Below are 11,144 nucleotides of genomic sequence, written 5' to 3'. Positions count from 1 at the left end.
ATTCCTTATCGAGTACTACTTGGCGGGTCCGTACCAGAAATTCCAAAGTACTTACTTTGAACGTACTAATAGTATCCTAAAACTATATGTTTGTTATTAAGCTTTTACCGTGATTATTTTTGACGAGTTATTGTGAATGAGCTGTATATAGAAAGTTGACATTGGTTTTGAGTTCGATGACTGGCATAATGAACGCGAATTTATGTCAAGAAATGCACGAACCCGCCAAGTAGTACTCGAAACAGAATCACCTAAAGTTTTATTAATTATTAAATGACCATTAAATCATAATCAACTACGGGAAGCGGTAGTAATGTAAAAGAGTAGTGAAAACGTTACAGGAAATTTTGAAAATACAATTAAAATGATGGGCCAGTGCTAGATTATATAATAGGCAAACATGTAGTGACTTATGTACTTGGCCTCAATAATCTGATATCAATACTTTTTATTAGAGGAATACACAGCACTCCTGTACTTGGCGTAGTTTTTTACACGTAAGTGTTTTTTGGGGGATTTAAATAGACCATACACCAATTCCTCCACCTAACGACAATTCAAGGGGCCGGGCCTGTATAGGACGGCAGTCAAGAACTTACCCAGAACAAGAATAAATATAAACTTCCACGCGTAGCGAGGGAGATTAACTTTACTAGACGTGTCATAACGCCCTGCACGTCACAAAGTTACGTTCAATCAATAAAAAAAGAAATAGTATCATATAAAATTCTTTATAGTTTTAAAATTTAATAGAATAGGGCCATTGCTTTTGCGACAGAAATCTTATTTTCTTTCCAAATCTTATCCTCTCTCCATATATACAAAAGGCTTTTCAACCAATCGTGCGATTTTCTTGAGATATCGAGAATGCAATTGGGGCTAATTTCACATTTCACAGGTGCGCGTACGGTTTTTTTTTATTTTCAACGAAACCGCTTACCACGAAATTTTATAATTAGGTAATTCGTCACCGCCAAAAAATTTGGCATCGAATCCATACAAAAAAATTTTTTTTTATAAAAAATAAGACTTTTGGGGCTAACTTCACAATCCAAATTTTATTTTCCATTTTCCAGAAAAATGGGCAACAACCAAACTTTTTAACTGGTCCACCAAAAACCATCATAAAACCAACAGTTATTTGACAACAAAAAAAGTTCAAAATGTAAATGTTACAATGCTACCTTCACGTAGGTTACGTTGTTGACCATGCTAGCTAGCGCTAATGTCCCACCAAACTCCCAGGTGCGACTCAGTGGGACTCATGGATTGCCGTCTCGCTCCCACTCATGCGTGCGAAAAGGACACGACGCTTTCGCGTCTCGCTCGCACCATAACGCTAGCTGCGTTTCACGTACCTATCCTGGTACATACGTCCGTTAAACAGTCACTCTTTTCTCTTACCTCACCGCGCTGCATCAACAAGCTGGACAACATTAATGACGTTCAGTGTACAATAAATTCATCTAAATAGACTTTATATTACATATGCTATTTTTTAATAATAATTGACCACAATTTTTTATTTTTTTGAGCCGTTAGAGTGGCATTACCTCTTAAAAAAATTAAACAAAAAAGTTTTCGTCTCCAGACGCGAACGCGTCACCTTACGATTACGAAGCTGAATCGTTGCCAACGCGCCCAATGCATGTTGTTCATAAATGATAATCCATAGTTGGTGGAACTGAGCAGCCTCACTTGTTGCGATATGGACTCTCATGAAGACGTAAGAGAAAAATTGACGGAAACTGAATCGTTGCCAACGCGCCCAATGCATATTCTTCGTACATGATAATCCATAGCTGGTAGAAATGCACAGCCTCACTTGTTGCGATACGGACTCTCATGAAGATGTAAGAGAAAAATTGACAGCAATGGAAAAAAATCTCCTTTCATTCGCTTAACGCTTAACACTTTTGCATTTCTAACATAGATACATTTCTCCATTTCATTTTTTGTTTTAATTTTATGTCCCAAAAATTGCACTTATTAATATCGGGTAAAAAAATGAAAAGCATAAGTGTATCTGGTTAGAAATTGTTAGTTTCATACATTTTTGGGTAGCCTGATTCAATTTAGTAATTTTTTTTTATTCAAGCCTACGGACAGATAATTGTATTTTTAATATCTCGAATTATCAGTATGTTCTGATGTAAAAAATAATTCAGAGTTAAGTATTTTTTCGTAATGCCTTCTTTATCCGTCTGAATATTATTTATGCTATTAAAAAAGGAAACAGCGTACCATAAGTGTTTGTCACAGGTAGGCTCTCGGGAAGAAGAGACGTTCGCTGTTTGATGTACCATTTTATTGCATGTATACGATGTAATATAATACAATATTTGTAGACTAATATAATCATATATTTACTGAATCTTAAGTTTACTAGGTGAACCAATAAGCATAGTTCATAATTGAGAAAAAAAAAAAGGGATGAGACGTGAGTTCCGAACTCGAGATTCTCGGACGTTAACCCCGCACCAAGCACGTACGCTACCGAGCCATTATGCTGTAAAAATTGGAAACTTTATATTTCTGTAGTGACCCGTTTCGAATTCGAGACTCTCGGACGTTAATCCAACACCAAGCACGTGTGCTATCGAGTCATTGTGGTATATTATTTAGCAAACTTATATTTGTGTTGTTACCCACGTTCGAGAGTTTTTTTTAAGTTTTATTTGCTTACTCTATTACTTGCAGAGCTTCATATGATTATTAAGAGTATTGACTACCTTATTACTACGGTTTATGTAATATCCTGTAAAAAAAAAGTTGGATACAAGTCTCCCTATTTGAGTGTTCACCCGGTTTAAAGTCGCGGATCTCGAGGAACTCACGAATTCATTCGACCAATCAAAAACGTGGAACTAGTTCGAGAGTCTCGTTCAGGTGGCGCGTCGACGCGCCAAAACACAGCTCCAGATTATCACGCGTAGTATTACTTTATATACACGACCAATCAAAAACGTGGAACTAGTTCGAGAGTCTCGTTCAGGTGGCGCGTCGACGCGCCAAAACACAGCTCCAGATTATCACGCGTAGTATTACTTTATATACACGACCAATCAAAAACGTGGAACTAGTTCGAGAGTCTCGTTCAGGTGGCGCGTCGACGCGCCAAAACACAGCTCCAGATTATCACGCGTAGTATTACTTTATATACACGACCAATCAAAAACGTGGAACTGCTTCGAGGGCCCTCTGCTAAAGTAGCGCGCCGAAACCAGAGAAAAATTGAGACCACCCGAAGCAGGCTCATTGACAATCTCCCTACTCATCTCTGCGGGCGATAAGTGAAACGCACTCATGTAAGACCGTGGTTCAGACTATCTCTATCTTTGTCAAAGTGTGCTATTGGTCAAATTTTTTTTCGCTCAGTGACGTATCGAGAGCAAAAGTTCCAGGGACATAAAATAGCCAATCGTTGTGCTTATCTTCTTTTAACCCTAACACGCGATTGGCTAACAGCTATTCATTTTTAGCATCTTCACTACATTAAAGTTACAAAATCGACCCCCTGATCTAATAGAATTAAACAATTTCAATTATTCCTTACAAGTAGAGATATCCATGATTTGTCAATTCCTTTAGATCAGTAATAATTAAACCGGTTTAAAACTGTCGTGTAAACGTAGTCACTGACGCAGCCCTCATTGTGGGGACAGCCATGAGGAAAGGTTGGAAGGAAAGATCGTATTCAGTCGTATTTTAGACGGGTGATGTGTCGGGAGATATCATTCCTATCCTCTTCCATTTTGTTGAAAGCAAAATTAAGGAAGGTTTACTGGGGTTCGACTACAGTTATACTAACTTAAATTTGTTCCTCTTGTATGAACTTTATTAAATAATTTGTTGGCGAATGGCACGAAAGAGCGAGGGGTGGAGGGCGTCACCATATTGGCAACTTGTAACTTTTGGTAAGAAGGAACCAAAAAATAACCGAAGAGTGCTCGTTTCTCCATGATAATAATGCCTTGGAATATTATAAATTAATCGTGCCTACTTAATACATCATCGGGTTTGAACTGTTTATTGAATCGAGTACTCATTTACGAGTTTTGACCTTTTTCTGAAAAATGGTAAGTCTCGTTTGACGACTTCTCTTTATACTATCTGCCCTAAAGCATTGTATAATTAATGTATTTTATCGTTTTGATGGTGTATTGCATACATATTTATTATTATTAAAATCTTTCTAGAGTTTCTTTGGATTTGGTCAATCTGCTGATATAGAGATTACTTTGGATGGTGTTGACACCAGAAAGACTGCAGATATTAAGTCCGAAGATGGAAAGAAAGAACGCCACTTATTGTATTATGATGGGGAAACTGTTTCTGGCAAGGTAAGAATCATTAGAATCCTTGCTCATGTGAAATGTTAATAGAGATGGATAGTCACAATTTAAATGGTGACCATGGGATATATAAATATACATTATAAGTTTAGGTTAAAAATAAACTTATTTAAAATTATGTTTTCAATATTATTTTCATGAATTTAAATTCATTGTAAATTCTTAAGTGCAATGTATTTCTTGTCTTTCCCTTTTTAATTGAACATTATAACTTTTTCGCTTTAATTGAATGGTAGCATTTATGTCTGAATGTAAATGGACATCATAACCAAACATATAGAATTTCTAGTTTAAAAAATTGTAAATAATAGAATTTTGTTAAGTGTTTTTCATGATCAAAGTTCCTGATACATTCTACCTTACAAATCATTAATTAAATACTGAAAAAGAAATTCAGATCGACATCACACATTAAAATTTAAGTTAGTCTTTTTCAGTTTTGGCTTAATTGCTGCAAGAGTAGTACCAAGATTATGGTTAATTTCATAGAATGTATTGTCAGTATTATATTTGCACAAGGATAAGAAGATACATCATACTTTAGAAGAATTTACAATGAATTGGAATTAATACAAACAGTACTGAATACATGTTATATACTGTTGAATAAAATCAGTTTTCAACTTAAACTTATAATAATGATGATATTTATCTATCCCACAATCATTATTAAAATTATGAATATCGATGTCCATTAGCATTTCACAATAGAAAATAACTTCTTTTTAATTGTTACACCAGTGTGAATTATTTTTGTTACTGTGGGTAGAAGGAGCAATGAAATTGCTGTATATACAAAAGGAAGTAGAAGAATACAAAATATAAAACTTATGCTATAGATTAGAATAAAGGTTAAGAAACACAGGTAGAGTTTAGAAAGGATAAAACATATGGCAGATAACATATCTATCCTTAGCTGCATCTTAGAAAAGAAGTTGAGTAAAAAACGTTCAACTTAGTTCTTCTTTGATGTATTTGAAAGCAGTCTAAACGAAATATACATAGAAACAAGAAACAGTTGAGATAGAAAGTGTAGTTTTGAAAAATGTTTGGACTGGAATGTACAAGAGTATTGAGACAAGGCTCTCTACCTAGTGTAACGCTTATTGTACTGTTCTTGATAAATACTTGGAAAAAAGAACAATTTGGAGGAGTAATAGGAGGTAGGAAGTTAGCTAAGGAAAAAGAATTGACAAAGGATATATTTAGGAGATTCAAAAAATACCTGAAGGAAACAGATGTTATTGTTAATACAGAAAAATGAAGCATGCTGTGCTTTCAAAAAGGGACAAGAAGAAAGAAAAGCGAATATGGATAGTAAAGGGAAGACATGAAAGAAAATACATTATATAGATTCCAAAAGAATGGAAAAGATATAGAAAAGATATCTTATAAGGAAGGAAATTAAGATAGTAGGATAATTTCAAGAGAAGGTTTAATGCTTTTTAATTAGTTAATTAAGACTCTGCTCCTTATTATCATTCAAATAAAATGTAGATGAAAATTGTAAGCAATAGGATTTTGACAGAGATTCTTTACCAAATTGGAGATGAGCACAAATTCTACAAGATTAACATTCATTTCACACCATTTGTGCAAAATTAACACAAAAATATTTCCCTTTTTAAATTCAAATTGACATTGAAATTTTTGAGCCGGATTACTATTTTAGTTTTTGGTGGTTTTGTAAAGTTATTTTTCTACGAACGTGGTATCAAAAAGATTATTAACCTTGCAGAATATCTCCTATTCTCCTCTGTGGGAAAGAATTGTCAAAATCCTGTTGTTTCTGATTTTCATTTACATTTTACTCGCATGATAAATAAGAGGTCTGGAGTCCCCTTAAGCGGATTATTATCTATGCAACATAAGTCTGAGGATACAAAACCAAATTTAATTATAATGAATACAAATAAAATTCTTTAAACCGATACTAAATCTGGGCAACTACATTCCGACGTATATAATATTGAAAGAGACAAATAGAATGAAATTGAAGATTATAGTAAGAGAAAGACCTATTCAAAGAGAAGCTGACTAGAAGAAGGAATATAGATAGTGAAGTATTTAAAAATGTTACAGAGTGATACATATATATAAACTACTAAATGGGAGAAACCCATGCCTAGCAGATTAAAGATGACAGATTCAATTGTATAAAAGTAATGGTTAAGTTAAATTATCCAGATATAATAAACAAATACATACAAAGTAAGAAGTGAAGATTTACTGAAGTACCTGGAGAAGTAAGGAAATAGAGGAAACCAAAAATTAATAGCAAGATGGATATTTGACAATGAAGAAAGAGATAATAGATAGTAGAAAACGGACGAGAATAGATTGTGTAAAATCTGCTATAGAGAAAACGAGATGTTACAGATTCTGACGTGACTAAAATGGAAATAAAAGATATAAGATAGAAATAAGAGCCTATGAGAAAAATAAGATAGGAATTGAAAATGTTAGTGTGATGAGAATATTACGAGAAAAAAGAGAAGGGATAGGTTGATTAAATGAAGCAGCAAGAACGAGAAAGAAGTAGTTTAAGAAGTATTTAAATTACATATTATTTGTACCAAAGTCCTATATCAAGATCGAAAGGTCAAAATAAACGAATTTTATCTATATTTTTGGTACTTACCATTATTTGTAACCCTCTGAAACTTATGAAGCTTAAACCTACAATATAATACATCCACTTTCTGTTAATCTAAAACTTAGTAAATTATCAGTATTATTTTGTCTTTAGTTTTCAAATAAATTTATAAATATTTGTTCATCTCTTTTCCCCTTCAATTGCATCAATATTATGATTTCTTCCTTTAATTTCATATATAAGAATCAGTATATTTAATTTATTAACCTTTAAGTACTAAGGTGTGGTCTCACAGACTACGCGCCTGACACTATTCATAGAACAAAAATGATACCTCAGTACTTAAAGATTAAATAAACTCCCTGCTTTTAGTTTATCTATGGCCTGGTTTATCAAATAATATTAATTTTACAAAATACCTCTGTTACTTGACGTATAGCTAATAAATGAATAAATTGTTACAAAAAAAAATATTTCAAATATTAGATCTGATTTCAATGCATTGGATATCTATGATCCTGATTTTTAATAATTTATTTAAAATGTTGGACTACACATTTTTTTACAGATAAGTATTAGTCTACGAAAGGCTGGCAAGTTGGAGCATCAGGGGGTCAAGGTTGAATTTATCGGACAAATAGAGCTGTACTATGATAGGGGTAACCATCATGAGTTTACCAGTCTCGTGAAAGAGCTAGCGAGGCCAGGGGAACTGACCCATAATACAGTATACCCTTTTGAATTTGCTAATGTTGAAAAACCTTTTGAGAGTTACACAGGTTCAAATGTTCGGCTGCGATACTTTCTTCGAGTAACAATTGTTCGGAGACTTAGTGACATTGTTAAGGAACTTGAATTAGTTGTGCATACGCTGAGTTCTTATCCAGACATGAATAATCCTATCAAAATGGAAGTAGGCATCGAAGACTGTCTGCATATTGAATTTGAGTATAACAAAAGCAAGTGAGTAACATTTCTCATGCATTTATTATTGCACGTCATTTTATTTTATTTATAAATTTTATTATCTCTTTTTTTTATTAATCTGAATATTAGTGTTAATGTTTCAGCATTGGTGACAGTGACGTATAATTGTTTTTTTTCAAAGACAAAAGTTAACGAGTATCTTTGTTTCAGATATCATTTAAAAGACGTAATTGTTGGAAAAATATACTTTTTGCTCGTTAGAATCAAAATCAAACATATGGAAATAGCCATTATAAAACGGGAAACAACAGGTTCAGGTAAGCCAATTAATTGTGAATGTAATGTAATAATTTCATTGAAAAAGGATGGCTAGGTTTTACTACCATTATAATATCTTTAGTCTAGCTACAAAGGATTTTAATTTCCTAAGAAGTGATAACAGTATGAAAATTTGAGGCAACATATGGAACGCATAGATAAATTAAGAAATCAACATCTACTTTATCGACGTGTAGGCAACAAAAATTAAAAATTAAAAAAAATCGCGCAGGGATCTTTCGGTCAGAATTCTGACCAAACTTTTATTTTATCCTCTACTAATTTTGTCATATACTATTTTCACATATCTATTACAGTTTGATTAGTGTTCTGAGCGAAGGTCTCGCCGCACCTTTTTAAAAAATAAAATTGAAATAGAAGAGTTGATAATTCAATTTGTCTATGCATTCCACATATTCCCTCAAGTTATCATGATGTGTGTTTTTGGGAAGTTAACATAGAAAAATTGTCTACTTTGCTTGGACTACGGTTTTATGACTGGTCTTTTACAGTTCATGTTTATAATATTGGCACAAATATTTTCTTTTGTTGGAATACGAATGAGCGCTGATCGACAAAAGATGATCTATATGATGATGCTTTTGTTTTCTGTCAATTTGTTAATCTTACTTCATGTTCTATCTGTCACACTGAACATACGTTCATATATGTTCTACTCTGAATAAACCCTGTTCTCGGATATCCATTCTCTCCTTTATTCCCTGTGAGGATGTTCTGCGCAACATCTTTGTGAAATGCGCGTGTTATACTGATACAGTGGGTGCTACAACGTTAATTAGAGTATATATTTGCAGGACCCCATACATTTACTGAGAACGAAACTATTGCCAAATATGAAATAATGGACGGAGCACCGGTTAGAGGCGAATCTATTCCTATAAGAGTATTCTTGGCAGGGTATGATCTGACCCCAACAATGCGCGATATTAATAAAAAATTTAGTGTCAGATATTATCTGAATTTAGTTCTAATGGACGAAGAGGATCGGCGTTACTTCAAACAACAGGTAATCTGAGAAAGTAATCCTTCGGTAACCAAGCTTAAAATATATTTCCAACTTTTGTTTTCGACCATAGACACAAGTTATTCTGTTAATATTCTTAAAGGAAATAACATTATGGAGAAAAGGAGAGAAGAGCAGAAAATCTCAAACCGCTTCCCCACATATGCCATCACATTTAGTATCAGCGGAAACTGGGTTTCCTCAAGGAGCTGCTCAAAATGGGCCACCATCAATTTCATCTTGTCCAAGTCAATCAGTATCCAGTAGTATCACGGGTATTGAAGATATTCATGCTCCAATCGAAGGCATGACACGAGAGGAAGGTGACGGTGAGGGCGAGAAAGAAATAAATACCGAAAGCAACTAAGTGCATTAATGTAGAGGGCTTTGACAGAAGCTGGTAAAAACAAGAGGACTGAGCAACTCAAAGATTGCACAGTGGGGATTAGTTTTACTTGAATTTAGGTTTTGCCGTATTCTCGAGGAGACATGTTTCGTGGTAGACATTGGAGAAATGAGGACTTGCACTGTGAAGTTGTATATATATTTTTGCATATGTGGCTACATTAATTGCTCTAACAGAAGGAAAATTTATCTGAGTTTAGACAAAGGACATATTGCAGATAAAAATTTATGCTGATATAAAGAATGAATTATTAGTCTGCTTTCTCTGAGACTAATTTCACGCATACAACGTATGCTTCTAGTGTACCTGCAGGAACAGGTTACGAAACAAAATATTATCTTGACGTACAAATTATTCGCTGATATAAAGTACTGGAAATTATAAGAATTTTTTAAAATTGGAATCCATTTTTCTTTCATTAAGATTGTACCGTTTGCTAAAGGTTTTACATTTTCAGTAGCAGTTTACATACTGCACAATTTTCAAAATCGAAATGTGTTTTCTGGTAACCTCCTGCCTGATTAGAGGATTTATCAATTTAGTGAAGCTATAAGTTGCAGTTCACTCATAAAGGCAAACATTTCATTGATGCGACAGGATGTTCTACGCTTGGTATCCTCAGTCTATAATATTATGATATAAGCAGAATTGCTGTCAAATGGTGGTCATACCGTAATTTTGTAACATTCTACATAAATGAAGAATGGATGTAAAAATATTTATGAATGCATATTAGTCGACACGATTGTGCACTCTGTTTTGTGCAGATAAATTTATCATTTTCTGCGTCCTTTGTTATTTGTTGACCAAAAACTTGTAAATGAATGATGGATCATTAGTTATGATTGTGAAAATGTCAAATATGTGTATTACAATTATTATTATTATTATCATCATCAGTATACGATATACAGGTAGTTGTTTATTTTAAAATCCCAATTATCATAGTATGAAAATATAAAAAACCAATAAATATATTTATTCACGACTGAGCTATAATAGCCACTTTATTCCCTGAAAAGCAGGACTAAAGTAGCATTTTATTCCCGCATATTTGGTTTTCCCGCAAATTTACTTTATTCCCGCATTTTGCGGGAATAATCAACTTTATTCCCGCAAAATTTTGAATTTTTTTGAATATTTGAAAAAACGTATATTTCCATCGTAATGACGGTGGCTGAGTATGTCCCACTTTTCAAGAAATAAAGTGGCTACATAGTTTAGTCGTAAATAAAGCACTATATGTAACACGAGAGTAAACTCACCCGCGGGAATAATCAACTACTTTACTCCCTTGTTGCATAATGTACTATTATGCATACTACGTCCGCGATTTTGAAAAGTATGCATTAGTGTTAATAACGATAACGTAAATAATAAAACCGTTTTATATGCATCATTTTCCCATTTCCAGAGCGGTATGTGCAGGAGATACGCGAGTGATAGAGTTGGTTTTATAATTGAAGTAGAGAAATGAAGACCCAGATAGTAAAATGAGTTCCATTTGAGCTCAACAGA

At 33.6% G+C, this 11,144-nt stretch overlaps 1 protein-coding gene across 2 annotated transcripts; it reads left to right on the top strand.

Annotated features, from left to right (window-relative positions):
- The first annotated feature begins 3,557 nt into the window (after positions 1-3,557).
- Positions 3,558-10,535, top strand: LOC107268292 (vacuolar protein sorting-associated protein 26B-like). 2 transcript variants are annotated; one of them, XM_015740926.2, is made up of 6 exons: positions 3,558-4,079; positions 4,200-4,343; positions 7,520-7,914; positions 8,089-8,195; positions 8,997-9,223; positions 9,324-10,535. In XM_015740926.2, the coding sequence occupies exons 1-6, from the start codon at positions 4,077-4,079 to the stop codon at positions 9,585-9,587; spliced, it is 1,140 nt and encodes a 379-aa protein (XP_015596412.1). In that variant the 5' UTR covers positions 3,558-4,076; the 3' UTR covers positions 9,588-10,535. The 2 variants fall into 2 exon arrangements, with proteins under 2 accessions (XP_015596412.1, XP_015596413.1); XM_015740927.2 differs by having other exon boundaries at positions 3,566-4,079; positions 9,012-9,223.
- The last annotated feature ends 609 nt before the right edge of the window (positions 10,536-11,144 follow it).

This window comes from Cephus cinctus, unplaced genomic scaffold (assembly GCF_000341935.2).
Source record: "Cephus cinctus unplaced genomic scaffold, Ccin1 Ccin1_scaffold0509, whole genome shotgun sequence".
NCBI lineage: Eukaryota > Metazoa > Arthropoda > Insecta > Hymenoptera > Cephidae > Cephus > Cephus cinctus.
The sequence above is the reverse complement of the archived record's forward strand: the minus strand, read 5'-3'. Positions and strand labels throughout refer to the sequence as shown.